The 18,550-nt window shown below is 32.9% G+C and overlaps 1 protein-coding gene across 2 annotated transcripts; it reads left to right on the top strand.

The window, feature by feature from the left end:
• Positions 1–10,816: 10,816 nt before the first annotated feature.
• LOC121259005 (UPF0183 protein At3g51130) lies at positions 10,817–17,528 on the top strand. 2 transcript variants are annotated; one of them, XM_041160473.1, is made up of 15 exons: positions 10,817–11,050; positions 11,584–11,666; positions 11,897–11,971; positions 13,081–13,148; positions 13,220–13,325; positions 13,424–13,484; positions 13,601–13,767; positions 14,037–14,099; positions 14,674–14,721; positions 15,460–15,573; positions 15,669–15,768; positions 15,851–15,924; positions 16,614–16,718; positions 16,921–16,980; positions 17,320–17,528. In XM_041160473.1, exons 1-14 carry the CDS (start codon positions 10,954–10,956, stop codon positions 16,966–16,968), a joined length of 1,209 nt encoding a protein of 402 aa, XP_041016407.1. In that variant the 5' UTR covers positions 10,817–10,953; the 3' UTR covers positions 16,969–16,980; positions 17,320–17,528. The 2 variants fall into 2 exon arrangements, with proteins under 2 accessions (XP_041016407.1, XP_041016406.1); XM_041160472.1 differs by having other exon boundaries at positions 10,822–11,050; positions 16,918–16,980.
• The last annotated feature ends 1,022 nt before the right edge of the window (positions 17,529–18,550 follow it).

Consider the following 18,550-nt stretch of genomic DNA (forward strand, 5'->3'; position numbering starts at 1 on the left):
ACCAAAAAAAAGATACAAAGTTGGATCATAAGAAAAATTATATTTTCCCACAAATCTATAGATCACAGATAATAACGCAGCCAAATACAAACCTTGCAATATTGAATCATAAAAAAGCCATAACTAAGCTGAAAAAAAAAGGACACAAGAAATCGATCTTCTCACACAAAAAATATAGAAAACCGACAAAAAGCAAACCCAAAACCAAACCGAGAAAATGATATAATTTTTTATAAAAAAATACAGAAAATCCACAACATGCAAACCCATAAAATGCAAAAAAACTTATGGAAACCCACACAAAAAATACACATTAAAAATCCAAAAAAATACACAAATCTGAGGACAGAAAACGAATAAAACCACACGAGAAAGATAGGGACTCACATGAAGTTGGTGGAAAAAAAAAATCCCAACTTTGCAGAGAGAAGAGACAATGCAAAAAAAAAAATGACAAAAAATGCAAAAAAAAAAAAAAAGACAAAAAATGCAAAAAAAAAAAACACACAATTTTTTACCAAAAATGCGGCCAAACAACCCGGACGAAAACGAAGGAAAAAATTCCAACCTTGCAAAGAACAAAACTGAAGAGATCTTGAAAAAATAAATTCGACAAAAAATGCAAAAAAAATATACAAACCCAGAAAACGAAAGAAAAAAATCCCAACCTTGCAGAGAACGAAACTGAAGAGACCATAAAAAAAAATTTGACAAAAAATGCAAAAGAAATATACAAACATAGATCATACAATAAATGTAACCAAAAAAGCGAACCAATAGCAGGAGCAAAAAAATAACCCATAGAACAACACGAACGAAAAGGCACAACAACCCTAACCTTGTAGAGAACAAAAATGGGAACCAGTAAGAGGGGAAAAAAAAAACCAAAAAAATTCAATTTTTTTACCAAAAATGTGACCAAACAACTCGGACGAAAATGAAAAAAAAAAAACGAACCTTGCAGAGAACAAACCTGAAGAAACCACGGGAAAAAATTTTTTTCTAACAAAAAATGCAAACTCAGATCATACAAAAAATGCGAACCAACAACGAAAGGAAAAAAAATAATCCACAAAAAATCTGAACGAAAATACAGAACGACCTCATAGAAAAAGCGAACCAACAACAAGAGGGAAAAAAAAACCCCCCAAAACGGATGGAATGCATGGAGGATGATAATTTTACTGTTCACATCCATCGACACTTATTTGTTCACTATAGATATATATTTTATATATAATAAGCGCCAATAGGCAGGCAGCTCTTCATCCATCTTTTTTTTTTTTTTTTTTTTTTCATTTTTGCCACTATTTTTATATTTGTTTTCCCTCTATGTTTTATTTCTAACATTTATACCGATTTTGCCCCTGTTTTTATATTTGTTTTCCCTCTGTCCTTAATTTTTCTTATCTTCTGTATGCATTTTTACAGTTTTTCCCTTCATTTTCTTTTTTTTTTTCCGGGTCCTATAACAATTTATTCCACTTTTGCCCTCCATTTTCTATTTATTTTCTCGCTTTATTCTTGACTTTTACAATGTTCTAGTTTTTTTCCAGGTTCTGTCAATTTTTTTCTCCAGTTCTTATCTTCTTTATCACCGTTTGCACCGATTGGTTCAAATTAAACATTTTTCTCAATTTTGCCTTCCACTTTTTATTCATTTCCCGCTCTGTCCTTGACTTTTACTATTTTATGGTTTTCTCCTGAATTCTGCCAATTTTTTTCACTAGTTGTTATTTTTTTCCCACCGATTCCACATCTCTTATCTGATTCTTCTTTTTTTTTTTTTTTTTTTTTTTTTTACCGCTTTTACTACTTGTGGCTAGGGGTGTAAAACGGTCTGTCCGGACTGGAGAAACCGACCGGACCGGACCGGACCGAAAAAATGCATGGTCCGGTCCAGTCCAATAAGTAGGAGAATTTCGGTCTTCGGTCTTTGGTCCGGTCCCGCGGTGGAGATTTCTCGGACCGGACCGGACCAACCGAATAAAAAATAAAAATAAAAATATATTTTATATATATTATTTATATAATAATTGTACAATTAACAATATAAAATTTTAAATATGTTATTAATATTTGTTAATATTCTATAAATTAACAATATTTTATATATATCTTCATCTAACATATCACTATTAACAATATAAAATTTTAAATATGTTATTAACACTTGTTAATATTCTATGAATTAACTAATATATAATATCAATTAGTTAATTATATAGTAATTATATAAATTAATAATGTAATTTTCATATAATTTATTATCATTGACCATATAAAATATTTTTTTATTGAGTTTGTTACATAATCCACATTAATAAATCACTTAATTTAATTTAACATTTTAAATAATTTTTTTTATTAATTGACTTAAAAAAATAAAAAAAGGAAAAAAAATTAGGCCGGACTGATTGGACCGGACCGAACCAATAACTACCTGTTCAGTCCGGTCCCTATGGGTATTCGGTCCGGCGATGGACCAAACTGGATCGAACCATTTGCACCCCTACTTGTGGCTTAGTATAAAAGTGATTGTCATCTTCTTTATTTTCTATTGTTTGCTATCTGATAAAATTCGATCCTCTCGTTGTTCTAACTTTCCCAAATTTATTTCTTCGTTTCTGGATTCTGAATTATTTGTGAAATTTACTTCTCCATTTGTGGATTTCGGAATCAACTCGATACGCTTCTGTTTGCTTTTGTGCTGAATTAAATATGAACTTTTCTATATTTTCATGAAATAGTACATACACATGCATGTTAAAAAAAAATTAAATTACAAACTAAAAAAATTGTCCCTGAACAGAATTGTCAAAAAAATTTAGTTTAATAATTTCAGGCCCAATACTTACAATCGAAAAAATTATAACGTAAATTTATAACATAATAGGCATACTTGACAAAGAAAAAAAAATTACAACTACAAATAATAACGTAAAAACTAGAAATTGCAGCTACCAAAAAAAAATTCATCTAAGCTGGGTTGCCAAAGATTTTGCAGTTCGACTTATTAATATCTCAAATAATAACATCTTAGATTTTAGATTTAAGATAATAACAAAAAAATAGAAATAAATCTGCACATCTGATAAACAAACAATATTAACATTACAAACAATAACATCTCAGATTTCAAATTCGAGATAATAACAAATCTAATATGTGAAGATGTGTTGAGATCTATAGGGAAAAAAGGGAAACAGAAACCAATATCCATTCATTTATGTACAGAATCACAATAGAAGAAAAAAATAGAAACAAATCTGCACATCTAACAAACAAACAATATTAACATCTCAAACAATAACATCTCAAATTTCAAATTTGAGATAATAGCAAATCTAATATGTGAAGATGTGTTGAGATCTATAGGGAAAATTAAGATCAACTGAGAGGCAAAATAAATAAGAATTAAATCTGAACAAGTGGAGCCCGCGATACTGAATGACCTATTTTGTTGAAGATAAATTGAGATGCACAAGTGGAGCCCAAGATCCGCTTCATTGTTGGTGCTTCGCGCCATGTGATTCATTTCCAGTGTAATATGTTCCTACGACATGTAGCAGCCAAGTTTTTCATGGAACCTTGAAAAGCTTTGTAGGAAAAGTCTTTCAAAAAATCAACTTCGTTTGTAAAAATAAAATAATATATTTGAAGGAGTCAAACCAGAGTAATTTGTCCTGATTGAGATCATTCGCTGCTGAATGATTTTTGCATGGGAAAATTGTTTAACCTTGAGCGCTTTTGTAGCAATGAAAATTCTTTATTTTTGGCGAGTCCACTTTCGAGTCAATTAGCTCATTTTTTTTTTAAAGACTATCGCTGACTAAGATTCTTGTGAATGGAGTTGAAAATGATGTGTATGCCGAGGGGCCCTTGGCGTGGTTTGCAACTGGTAAGGAATACCTCATGTGGTGAGCAATTGGCAAGCAGCACCGTGTAGGAGAGCAACTAGTAAGGAACACTCTGTGCGTTGTGTAACTAGCGAGGAGTATCCCGTGGTTAAGTGATTGGCGAGCTACACCTCTCGACGAGCAATCCATGCACGGACAATTGAAATCCCTGTGGCGAGTAAATCCACTGTGGTGAGGAAACATGTAATTGGTAGCAACTCGTAGTGGCGAGGACTGCTGGTGAGGAGCTTCAGTGGAGTTATGACGGCGAGCACTATTGGAGAAGAGCAATGGTGGCGAGTTAGACGGCGACTAGAAGTGAGCGGAGAGCTACGATCTAGCAAGTTGCCTCATGTGGTGAGCAATTGGCGAGCAACACCGTGTGAGAGAGCAATTGGTGAGGAACACTTTGTGCGTTGAGCAACTGGCGAGCAACACTTCGTGTGGTTAGCAATTAGCGATTGGCGATTGGCGATTGGCGACTGGTACTTCTTGTGGGCAGCAATTGGCGACTAGCGAGCAACACCCTTGTGGCGAGGAAACACGTAACGGGCATCAACTAGTAATGGCGAGAACAGCTAGCAGGAGCTAGAGTGGAATTATGGCGACAAGTACTGTTCGGAAGGAAACTCACTGTGGCGAGGGAACATATGATTGGCAGCAACTTCATGGCGAGCAAATGTTCATAGCGACAGAAGACCACGACAAGTTAGATGACGACTCACGTTGACCTCTTATACTCATATTCGTCACGAGAGTTCGTATAGAACAGTTCTTGGCAACAAGGAACACTGTGACGCTGGGCGACGAGGGGATAGCAAGGAACACTGTGATGGCTACGGAGAAGGCGAGAGGTGCATGGTGTGGTCGTGGGTGGCTCCAAGAGCTCACAGTTGGGCTGGGCAGGTGAGCATATTGTGGTGTTGGACATCTCCTATAGCGAGCTTCGATAATGGTGGCGAGAGCTGACAGTGAAGGGTGTCACCGTGGTCGGGAATAACATGCCTGCAATAGAAGACTACAGCGGGCTGGGTGGTGGTCGAGTTGTTTCCCTCGGGGTGCTCCTCAATGTGCTCCCACTGCTCGCATGGCGCACTGTGTCTACGGTGCATTTTTACGGTAGAGCTCGGTGGCAAGGAACGTCGTTTTCATTGAGGACCACCTTCACCGGTGGCAAAAAATACCGGCGAGGCAGGTGGTGGTTGTTGGTCACTTCAATAGCTCACGGTCATCTCGAGAGGTGTAGATCTAAGCCCGTTGACGCGGGGCTGAAGGCAAGCTAGCTGGCGAGGTCCGCTTCCTAGGTCGAGGACCATCTTGCCGGAGAAAGCACTGACTATTCATCTGGCAACTGCTGGTGGCTTTATCATCTCAAGGTCAGTCGGCATGTTTGTCCAGCTTGTTTCCAGGCTTCAAGCAGCGAGGCACCAAAATTGTCCTGCTAGTGCCATTCCTGAAACAATTTATTTTACCACTTGTACCTAAAATAAATTGTTAACATTATATGTTTGTTATGTTTCAAATTTGAAACATTCAACTTACTATCTTGGGAACGACATTAACATAGAATATATTCAGCATGTTTCAAGTGAATGAATTGAACCACACAAGACCAATGAATACATTCACGTCGGAGCTCCCTATGATGAATGCGACCGACTTTTATAATCGTCGAGCATCCCAACCTGGGTATCAAAGCAGCCAAATGGATTTTGCTCCTGGTTCTCGGCGTCCCTATTCACACCAGAGTTCAGTAGGTTGGTTGAATGAATAGCTATGTAGCCACATACATTTTTGGCAAAAATTAGAACATACTAAATTTGAATACTAACAAATAATAATCTATTTGTTAATTTTAGATGTTGAATGTATTTCAAAGTGTATGATGTGGCTACATAGCTATCCATTTAGCCAACCTACTGAACTCTGGTGTGAATAGAGACAGCGAAGACCAAGAGCAAAACCGATTCGGCTGCTTTGATACCCAGGTTGAGATGCTCGATGATTATGAAAGTCGGTCGCATACATCGCAAAGTTTTCATGTAAAGTTCATGTTCATGTTCATGCATTCATTTATCTATAGATTTCTATTAGTTGTGGTTTACTTGTATATGTCTATGATAATCTGCTATATGTTGACTGCTTAGTTGCGAGATTTTTGAAATCTCATTGTGATATTTTTCACTACTATTCCCCATCCAGAATGGTAGAAGTTGTTACAGACTTAGATGAGAACCCTAATGACTAAGCAGAAGAGCACGACACCTCCTCTAGAAAGAATCGTACCTAAGATGGTCATGAGCTATCTTAGAGCACCTTGAAAGTATTGATCAAGCAATCAATGAGATACTCCAATTTATTGAAGAACTCAAACGGCTCAACAATCGGAATAATGATTGGACCTTAGAAAAGCGAGTGAAGCCTGAGCTCTTTTGATGAACCAAAAAAAAAAAAAAAAAAGAAGAAGAAGAAGAAAAAGAGAAGGGAGAAAAAAAAGGATTATGTGAATAAGAATAAAAGAAAAGACGAGGAATTATGGTTTTTGTGAAATGGTATTCTCATGGTCCTTGTGTTTTGGGACCATCAAAATACTTATCGCTCTTGTAATATATACTTTAAAAATATCTATACATAGTTGTGACTTTATTCTTATAAGTCGTATTATAGTTATAAATATTATGCAAATTGTGTGTATAATATGTATTGTAAACAAGAAAAAAATTCTAAAAATATAGACAGAATTTTGTCTGTTTATAGTTAAAAAATTTGAAACATAACAAAATTGGTCAACAGGGCAAACTGTCCTTTACTAGTATGTATGTATGTGTGTATATATATATATATATATATTTATAGATACTCAGGAGACATTTAGACATAGAGATCAAATACATAATTCTCATAATTTCATTCTCAAATATCACTCAAACACAAACCATTTTCAATTTCAAATTTTCAAATATTTCATCAAATTATCATCTAATCATTATCCAAACACAAAAACCAATACAACTTTTATAAACTTCAAAACAAAACACAAAAATAAATACAACTTTTACAAACTTCATACCAAAAATAATATTCAAATAATTTTTTCACTTTATAATATTTTTATTCGACTTTTGTCTATCTAATTCTTCAAACTTTAATAAAACATTCGAACTCAAATAATTTCATTACTATTTATAAAATTTTAAAATACTCTAAGCATCCAAAAGAGCCCTCAAGGAGGATACTCTCCATGGACTATTAATTCATTATTATCTTGTTTTATCCATTATTAATTAATTGGGTTAATGGTGTAGTTTAACATTTCTTTTGGGTATAAATTCATCCACGCAAAGAACATAACATGAGATACGGGTCGTTTGGTCACGCAATTCAGATAAAATGAGATGAGATATTTTGTTGAAAGTTGAATAAAATATTGTTAGAATATAATTTTTTAATATAATTTTTATTTTGAAATTTGAAAAATTGAATTGTTTATTATATTTTGTATCGAAGTTTGAAAAAATTGTAATGATAAGATGAGATGAGATAGTTTTGTGTATCCAAATTGGGCCTTACATTCTTCAACACAGGCATGTAGGAAACTGCTAGGGTCACGAAGAGGTGGTCTCGAGAGTTTCGATCAATAAGTGTAAAATGTATTTTTTTATTTTATGTAAATTTTTTTAAAAATATTTTTTAAATCACTTTAACATTTAAAAAAAAATTTACAAACTCATTAAAAAATACTTTACTCACCATTAAGTAAAAAAAAAATCAAATCCTTAGAAACTTTTGGAAGAATTCATGGGTGGCTTAAGCATTTTCCTATATGGTATTAGTGCTTGGGTTTCAAGGTGGCTTTCATTAACACAATAATTTCTGTATACAAAAGTCAACAATTGTGGTTCTTGCATTAGTATTAAGAATTAAAGCATGGAGAATGTTGGGATCGAGATAATGAATATTCTGGATAATAATTAAAATAAATTGGGTCTTCATAAAAAAAATCATTAAAATCGTAATGTCTTTTCTCTCTTAACCATGTGGCAGTATATTAATATTCAAGTCTTTTATTATTAACGGCTTAATAGCAATTTGAGAGGTGAGTTGAGATTATCTAAATCTATATCACTATTATTCACAAATTTTAACTCACAAATCTCATTACTTTTCATAAATTATCTCAACTTATTTCATCTCATCTCTCAATTCAAATTTAGTTATTTGATCAAAATTTCACTTTTATCTTTATAAACTGTTTGAAAATTTTGAGACTTGTCTTGTGTTAAGATTTTTAAGAGTGGTGATATCCATTGAAAAAATGTTTGTAAAGAAAAGTAATTGAGATTTTATTTTATTTTTTATGCTTGTGAAAATGATGGGATTCCTTATATAAAAATGTTGTCAAAGTGTTTTTTGGGTTTTATAAAAATGGTTTCCATATTTTTAGGGTGTTTATTAAAGTGGCGATATCTATTAATGAACGAATGATTTTTTTTTTTAAAAAGAAAAGAAATGAAAAGGCATTTTGATGTTAAAACATGTCCGAGTGGAAAATTGAAAGATATTTTATTATTTTTATCATTTTCAAACAAATCCTTTATTAAGTGCAATTATGTTTGGTTCTCAAATATAGTTGAGTTTAGTTGAGTTCAGTCCAACTTTTAACTGAATTTAACATCTAAACACCTAACTCTCAAATTACTAAACTCATACCAACTCAAAACTTTCTTATACTAGAGACCCACAATTTTTTTTTAACTTAAAACATCTTTATACGTGGACCCACAACTTTTTTCAATTTTTCATAAAAAAGTACTAAACTCATCTTAACATCTAAACACACTTTAAAATCAGTTTAGATGGACCCCACATAACTCCCTCCACTACTCAACTCACTACTCTTCATAAAGAATTCAACTCAGATGAGCTCAGCTCAACATCCAAACGCAACCTTAATCTTAGTTGCTATAAATCAATAACACAGTATTGATCTTATTGTGGCATAGGTAATGTTGGCTGGGCATGTTTGGTAATAAGATGAGATGAGATGAGATAAGAGAATTTTGTGAATAGTAAGTAAAATAATTTGGGAATAATAATGAACTTGTTTGAGTTAAGATATTTTATTAGGTTTCAAGAAATTATAGAGAAAAAATTGAATAAAAATATTGTTATAATATAATTTTTTAATAGAATTTTTGTTTTGAAATTTAAAAACGTAATATTATTTTTTGTATTTTGTTTGAAAGTTTGTAAAAGTTGTAATGACTAGGTAATGATTAAATAAAAAATCTAAAAATTAAAAATTAAAAAGTATTTATATTTAAGTGATATTTGAGATGAAAATTATAAAAAGTTTTGAGATCGAAGTAATGCAAGCATCTCATTTCTCAAACATGCTATTTTTAAGTGTTATTAAATGTTGGTGGTAATAGTGCCATCACTGCCATGAGATTTGCAAAGACGTGATGGTGAGTTTGGTCTCTATGGAGATGACATGAACATTCTATTTTATTATTTCTATCATTGTTTATACTAATACGAGAAAAAAAAATCAATAAAGATTTGATATAATTTCAGAATTTTCTACTCTTCAATCACATATTGACACATTATCATTTTACAAATTAGCAAATACACTCTAAGACATGTAAATTATCTTAAAATACTCATCGAATATGATAATAGTGCAAAATATAAAATCAATTCGTTTTTAGGTTTTAATTATAATATCTCAATGAACTTATAATTTTCACAATTTACCCTTCAATTTTGATGAAAATTATAATTAGGTGGGGGCGGTTTAGGTCACTCGATTGTGTTCGGGAATATAACTGTTTTCAGACATTTTTAAATTACTTTACTGTAATTTATAAATTATTAACTACTATTCATAAACTCTTTTATTATTATTTATAAATGATCTGAAATACTCTTAATATTCAAATAGAATATAAGTCAATCTGCTCAAAATCACACTTCTCGTAGGGTGGAGATTGAGTTATTTTTTTTTAAGAAAACTGTATTTATTTTAAATTTAATCATAGTTAGTCACATAGTTAATACCTCGTATTTTAAGTAATTTTTATTTAAATAATTAGTTTATAAAATTATTTAAAAGTGCAATGTCAATTAATATAATAGAAAATTTGAAATCAACAAAATTAATGAAAAATATTATCTTTTAAATATGGATTTAAAAAAGAAAAACTCTTAATTAAAAGTTACATCGCGGTCACTGGTGGCACAAGGTGTGCATTAACTCGATGTAATGCACGCCTTTTTTTTTTAAGGAGACTTCGGATGTCACGTGGCAAAATGCAAATCGATTGTTAACCCTGTTAACTTAAAATAAATTGAAACAACTAAAATGAGAGTAATGTTTGATATAATTTAAGTTTGTACATTCTCTTTAAAAAAAAAAAAAGTGAAATTCACAATTGAAAATTAAATTTTTTTCATATGAATTTTAAATTTATCTATTTCTTTTTTAAAGGAAGTAGGCAAAATTTGTATATTCTAGAATTATAGAAATCATTTTTTTTATTGATTGGAAACATATTCAAACTTAGGAAACAAAATGATAAATTCTAAGGTTCGGTTTAAATGTAGAAATAATTTTCTCTCATCTCATCTTATTATTATAATTTTTTTAAATTTTCATACAAAATTAATAAATAATTTAAAATTTTTAAATCTTAAAATAATAATATTAAAAAATAATATTTTATTTAATTTTTAACAAAAATTATTTTATTTTCATCTCATTATCTTAACCGAACTAAAACAAAAAGCGAAACGACATTATTATGCTGAAAAAGAGAGATTATCCGTTAAGCTTAGAAATTCGGGCTTTTTACGAGGCCCATTAGGTAGACACAACCACCTGGGGTCCTGGACCAGAATGTTGACATTTTTCGTGCGATGGAGATAATGGAAGGGGAGACGTATCAAACACACGGTGTTTGTATTTAACAATCCACACGGTACACCTGCGTGTTTCCTTTTCTCGAAAGCAAAGGAGGTTTCCCCAAACAACATAGGAAAAAAAATAATTATGTTGCAGAGACCAGGACGACGGTGCGAGGGCACGGCCATGGGTGCCATCGTTCTCGATCTGCGACCCGGTTTCGGTATCGGACCCTTCACTCTCGGTAATTCTCGATCGGTTTCTGAGTTTTCATCTTTTAAGTGATCAAATTGAGCGACAATTTGATTCTTGTGATATAGTTGTTTCGATCACTCTCGTCAAATTAATAATAATCAGATGGATATTTGGATTGGACTTCATCGTAATTAGGTTTATTTATTTTTAATAATTCACCTGTTTGATTCCCAAGACAACGCAAGAATATGAAGAATCCTGCAATTTAATGAAGTTGGCCTGGAAAAATGTGATACATTTATTGGAGCTCAAAACGTAGGGCGTTCAAATTACCTTCCATTTTGTCAGTTTTCTGAGCTACCGAACTGAGGGATTCGGTTATGATAACGATGCTTTTGTCATTAGTTGCGAGACGATTAGTTGTTCGTCTTATGAACCCTTCATTCGTGAGCTCTATGTTTATGTGTTTGTTGGATTGGTTTTTGGTTGTCAAACGCTCGGATATTATGAAAACTTTCGGCATTTTAATCGTTAGCAACTGCCCCTGTGTTTGACGCTGAAGATCTCGTCATGTTTTTGCAGGAATGCCGATATGCGAAGCGTTTGCTCAGATAGAGCAGCAGCCTACGATTTACGATGTTGTCCATGTGAAGTACTTCGATGAGGTTTGGATTGTAGATTATTCATATCATGTGTCATCTACACACACGAACGCATATGAGCTGCTTTGAAAATTTGTTGGGAATTAAATGGATGCCATCTTTGGCTCTGGGTGGATTTACTGAAATATGAAATTGACAATTATGGACGTTATTTATCCCATTAATTTGTCACCTAGAGGTGTCTCATGTACTTGGTTCATTGTAAGAACCTCTTATTGAATCTGTTTATGCAGGAGCCATTGAAATTGGATATTGTTATCAGCTTTCCAGATCATGGTTTTCATCTTCGTTTTGATCCTTGGTCCCAGGTATTACTTTCGTATATTTGTTAGCTTCCTGCTCGGGCTGCATTTCGAATATGTATCTGGAGGGTTCCTTTCTTACCAGTTACTCGATGGGATAATAAAACTTTAAAAATTACATGTTGTACCTACTGGAATGATTATTTTAGTGGTTTTAGTCACTCATGCTTCGAAAGATCAATGTTATTTATACAAATGTGGCAAGAGCTTGTGTGATGCACAGGTTGAGTTTTATGGCTAAATCATGGAACTAAGGTTCACCTTTTTGACTTATCAAACTAGAGGTTCCTCCTTGTTCTCCTCTGGATACCTTGTGCTTTTTGACTGCCGATTTAATTTGAAGAACTACATAGGACATGATATTCGTGTTTGTTGCACCAACTGAAGAAATTATATGCGGGACAGAAAATGCATAATCACTCCAATATGTTTTTTTTTTTTTTAAGTAAACGATTGTATTAATAAGAATAGGCATAGCCCAATTACACACTCCAATATGTTAAAATTGTGAACTGGCGACCTTAATGGAGATTTTGTTTTTGAAAATGGAGGTTTTATTTTTTCTTTTATGATACTATATTGATATGAGTATATAAAATTAAATCCTTGGCAAAGCATCTTCTGGCCCTGTAACCATTTGATCAAACAGTTATATTCTTTGGCATAGGTTCTCCAATTCACAGATTGAGTAAATCAGTTATTGTAATAATGTCATTTTGTATTTCTAGTTATTGCAGGGGGTGAGGATTTTTTTTTCTTTTTTTGCCTCATTGGATCAGCTAGTGCAGTTACTTTATGTTATGAATTATGAGGCCCATTCTCATTTGAGTTTTTGGGGATACATTTGGTGTTGTATTCTCCAAAATTTGTTGGTGGATTTCCATTTTCTGTTTTCATAGTGCCTTGTTCTCTGAACTCTATAGGTCGATGTCCATTTTCTTTTTTCACTGTGTGATACTATATGCATTTATGTGCTGTATCTTGTGTGTCTAATATATTCTAATAGGTGTATACTCCCATGAATGGCTGTTATTTGTTGTTTATGATTACAGACTATATGTATATGATTACATCATCAGCCATTTTGATTACTGTAACATTGAATTCTCTGTCAGAGATTACGACTTATTGAGATTTTTGATGTAAAACGGCTTCAAATGCGCTATGCAACTTCTTTGATTGGGTGAGTTATCAAGCTTCAGTTTTATGAGTTTTTTGTTGTTAATTTATGTCTGATGCATTTGTTTGTCTTAGGGGGCCATCCACGCTAGCTACTTTTGTAGCTGTATATGCACTTTTTGGGCCAACCTTTCCTGGAATTTATGATAAAGAAAGAGGTGTTTACACTCTATTTTACCCAGTATGTATACAAAATACATAATTTTGTCATAAATTTTTTTCTTTTCAAAATATATCTTTGACTTGCGTGCTTGGGTTTCTAATGTGTGTATTTTGCAGGGCCTGTCCTTTGCTTTTCCAATTCCTAGCCAGTATACAGATTGCTGCCATGACAGGGAAGGTATTATTTCAGTGTTTTTCAACTTTTTTTCCAACCAGTATTTTCCAACTTAGATATCATTTTTAGAGAATTTTGAAGTTCTGATAACTTAATTTGACTCCTTTTTGTCATGGAAGCGGAATTGCCATTAGAGTTTCCAGATGGTACCACACCGGTGACATGTCGTGTCTCCATATATGATGGTTCTACGGAGAAGAAAGTTGGTGTAGGATCCTTAATGGACAAGGCTTCTGCTCCTTCATTACCCGTTGGCAGCCTTTACATGGAGGAGGTGCATGTTAAGGTTTGATTTTATCCTTTATTTTCCTGCATTATGTTTTGATCGGATTGTCATTATCCTTGGGTCTTGTTTTATTACTGTTGAGTTTTCTGAGAAAACTATGTGGAGAACTAAAACAATGGAAGTAACACTTTGCTTTTGCTGGCTTTGCGTCTGATTGTTTTAGTACTGGCCCATTGTGTTACTTCCCATGCTTATATTTGGAAGTAACCTTTCTGACCCTTGTCAGTGTGATTCTTGCATCTAATTTAATTCAGTTGGTATTTTTTCAGCTTGGAGAAGAATTATACTTCACCGTTGGTGGCCAGCATATTCCTTTTGGTGCATCTCCACAAGTAAGTTTTATGTCTCATTTCGTTAAGCATCAGTTTCCTTTTTGGTGTTTCTTTTCCTGATTTTTCTGGTGAATGCTTTCTTGCTCATTTATTACTTGTAAAATGTTTTGACACATTGCTTTTGTCTTGGTACACCATTTAATGTTATGTGGAATCTTAGATGTGATACTTCATGATGGAGTATAATTATAGTGGTCTTTCTTTCTATCCGTAACACACACACACACACACACACACCCCTACACCCACGCGCCACCCACTCACCCCGCACACCTATATCAACTTGACAGATAATTTGGTATTTCTTAATGCTAGTGGTTTTGTAAATTAAATTAGTTTTTTTATGCATTTTTTAATCTCTTATTTTTATTGGTTCCATAAATAAGCTGATATTTTATTAAGTTTCTAGTACCTATCAAAAAAAATTTTATTAAGTTTCTAGTAGTCTATTATTTTTACTTTGTGTATCATTTACTTCTTTGTCATTCTATAACTAGTTTGTGGTGTGGTGTTATAATGAGCAATATTGGCACAATGTTGTGACCACTAATTTCGTAGTTCCTGTTTCCTGCAGGACGTCTGGACTGAATTAGGTCGTCCTTGCGGAATTCATCAAAAGCAGGTATTGCTTAGTTTCCCAGTCTTCTACTTAAGAGTGCCGTACAAATTTTCAGAATCTCTTTAAATATTTTGGAGATGTATTTGTGTTTTAGAGAATATGTAGAAATTGGTTACATGTATGCTGATGGGAGGACAAGGATTCATATAATTAAGGATGTTTAGCCTAAGCTTACTACCAGGTATTTTACTCAATTTCAGCTTGATCATCAAACAATGCCTAATCCTGAGCAGTAGGCAATGCAAAGAGGACTTCTTTTTTATGCAACCAGGACTTCCCATTGGAGTTATAGTCGTACATGCAATGTAAATCATAACGTCTCGTGTCTTTGACCATAAATTATAGATGATAGATCATAGCATTTTGTAGGCTACTGTGTGCCACATGTTTCAAAATAAAGTTTCAATTTTTTTTTGTTTTGGTTTACGAATTTGTTTAGCATAAGCCTATGAAGAAGTATCCAACTTAATTTCACTTGACTTGGCCTTGTCCCAATTATTTTGCCATGCGGACAGGAATATTTTTTTGTCATTATGCTTTCTTTTAGATCTACACATACCATTATTCATAACTCATTAATGTATTTCAGTGTCTTTGACCACAAAGGTTATGATCACACACTGTGTGGGCTTTTTTTTTTTTTTTTTGTTTGGTGATCTGGTGTCTAAGCACTATAATTTTGTTTATTAATTTTATTTTGTTTTTCATTGGTAGTGAATATTGATTCTGTTAGTCATACAGGTTGACCAAATGGTTATTCACTCTGCATCAGACCCTCGTCCGCGGACTACACTTTGTGGTGATTATTTCTACAACTATTTTACCCGTGGTCTGGACATCTTATTCGATGGACAGGTATTAACTTTCTTTGGTCCTACTGATATTTGAATAATCATGATGCCACGAGCTTTGTGCTCAGAAATGCTAATATCATAGTGTTGTATTTGCAGACTCATAAGATCAAGAAGTTTGTTTTGCATACAAACTATCCTGGTCATGCAGATTTCAATTCATATATAAAGTGCAATTTTGTTATCCTTGGTTCAGACCGTAAGATCTTTTCTGTTTCTGTCGTTTGCAATTATCACCTTTGAAAGAGAAACAGAAACCAATTTCATCTTGTTTCCTGCAGTTGAGGGGTCTTTTGAGGAAGTAAATAGCGGTGGACACAGGATTACACCAAGCACCAAGTGGGAGCAAGTGAAGGTAATCTGTTTTCTCCCACTTTAATATATTTATTATCCGGAACAATTTTAGCTTTGATGAATTTAAATAATTGGTGTTTATGTAGTTCTAATAGATTATAATAGATGTGCATTTGGAATCGCGTTGCTTATTTTATTGATTGACATTTATATTCACAGTTTTACCTTCGCTAAATTTATAATGTTTTTCTTTTTCTTCTCATCATAATGAAAGGGAGGATTAGATCTGAAAATTTCTTTCCACGATGTTTCTTAGTTTTCATCTTTTAATTTTCTTGTTATTTTTTCCACTTTCTTCATTTTATTACTTTTCCATGGTTAATGTTTCAGAGATATTAGGTGTTTGAATAAAAATCCAATCAGAATATGCCACTATGGTCATGGTTTTTTTTTTTTTTTTTTTTGGGGGGGGGGGGGGTTGGAATTTCATTCTTTGTTTTAGACTGCTTGTTATCAGATTCATACATTGCAATATGTATGCATTTTCTAGATTTTTCATTTCTCAGCTACATGGATTAGTTTGCGGGAGGGGCAACTTATAAGTTTTTCAGGTTAATGGTTCCTGCCTGGCCCAAGAAATTAAAAAAGAAAGAGAATAGGCACCTGTTGTATCCTAGTTACTGTTGGCTTTTATTGTCCATCTCCTTTATAATTGGTGTTGAGGTAGTAACCAAAGATTCTCACTTCTAGGAAATCCTTGGCGACTGTGGGCGAGCTGCCATCCAAACACAAGGCTCTACAAGCAATCCTTTCGGATCTACATTGGTATATGGTTATCAAAATGTTGCCTTTGAGGTGAGTTAACCACGATTTTATCCCTCCATTTTGCATCCAATCTTTGAACACCCTCCCTGCTCTCAAAAATAAAAATAAAAATTAGGATAAAAATAAAGAAAATTTGACTTCTGGTGCGTCTGCCATTATTATTGTGTAGTTTAAGCCACCCTATGGTGGTTAAAGGGACTGCTAATGATAAGTAGTTCCTTGATATTAGCAGGTGATGAAGAATGGCTATATTGCGACTGTAACTCTTTTCCAGTCATAATTATAAAATATGGTGGGTTGATCCTTCCTCCTCTTCCTCATTGATGTTGTTTATCTTTGCGCACATTCAGCCTCTGCAAACTTTCTATATAATTTTCGAGATTGTCATCAATGAGATTTCATCAACAAAAATTCATATGGGAAGTTTGGTTCTTCTAATCACCATCATATTCCTCCTATGGGAACCATTTCTAGAGGACCATGTTTCTGATATATTTCACCGCTTTTATCATGATGTGGAGTAGACGTGTCTGCATTGTGACACTTATCTTGCTTTAACATAAACCTTCGCAGAAAGACTATTGGTTATTGCACTTTCTGACCCGTTTCATATTTGATTTTATATTTTTAGGTTGTCTGAACTGGATGCTGGCACTATCACAGGGAGTAAGTGATTCTCTTTGTAAACATCACCATGTCACGGACACTGATAATTGTACAGTCATGTATAAATATGTACAGATAATAGAAACCTGTTTATCATCATTGTGTGATATTACGATGACGATTGATTATGTCTTTATAATTATTGAAAGATGCATGCATTTTGTTTCTCCAAAATCATGTCATGTACATTCGGTATTCTTGATTTTTTTAGGTACGATTTGGTTTTATAGGGGTGATTTAGTTTCTGGTTTTTTTGTTGGACTAGTTGGGCTTTCTGACGCAAATGATTAATTTTCTTTAACCCAAATATGGATTTTAGAGCCCTAAACATTATTTTCAGCTCAAAATACCAGGCATATAATTAAATAACTGCTAAAAAATAATTAGTCAAAATACACTAATTAGTCTAATTAAAATATGTATATAATAATGCATAAAAACACCTATTAAAAAATGTACATAACAAAATTCCTAAGGGCTAAAGGCCTAAAACATGCATACAAGTTATAATTATAAATAATAAGAGTTATATAATAGGAAAATGATAGACTTATAACTATTTTGCTACTACTTTACCACTTATTATATATGTACTATTTACTACATATGTTAGGTTTGATAAATATTACGTCGTATGTACTAAATCACTACAATATATGTGTATATATGTGACGCTTCCAAATTTTGCTTGGGATTTGACGGAGATTGAAGTATTGGGACTTGTAACAGAAGGTTCTATATCATTGTTCATAACAGATAAGATACAATGCACTTAGTATACTTTTAATAATATACAGTAAACACAACATATTTTTTTTCTTTTTATAACATACATTGTACCATAATGCTAAATCTCAAAACAACTTTTTGTTTCATTCATACACATAAAAAATATCATTTGTCTAACAAGTCTTCGAGACAAAATTAAACATTGTACAAGAGTAAGAACTTATTCATTACAAACATAATGAAATCTAAACTATAAGCCAAGTTGCTCATACATCGTGGCTATTAGTGTCAAGATACCATTAAAGAATTGGAGGATCATCTCCAATAGCTCTTCTATACTCGATAATAAATATGACACGTATGCATGACAGACACAGACTTGCTCATGCAAAAACATAACTTAATAACAATAGAGCTTTTCGTAGTTCATGACATGCTTGCTTTCATAAACATATTTCATTCATTCT

This window comes from Juglans microcarpa x Juglans regia, chromosome 4D (genome assembly GCF_004785595.1).
Source record: "Juglans microcarpa x Juglans regia isolate MS1-56 chromosome 4D, Jm3101_v1.0, whole genome shotgun sequence".
Lineage (NCBI taxonomy): Eukaryota > Viridiplantae > Streptophyta > Magnoliopsida > Fagales > Juglandaceae > Juglans > Juglans microcarpa x Juglans regia.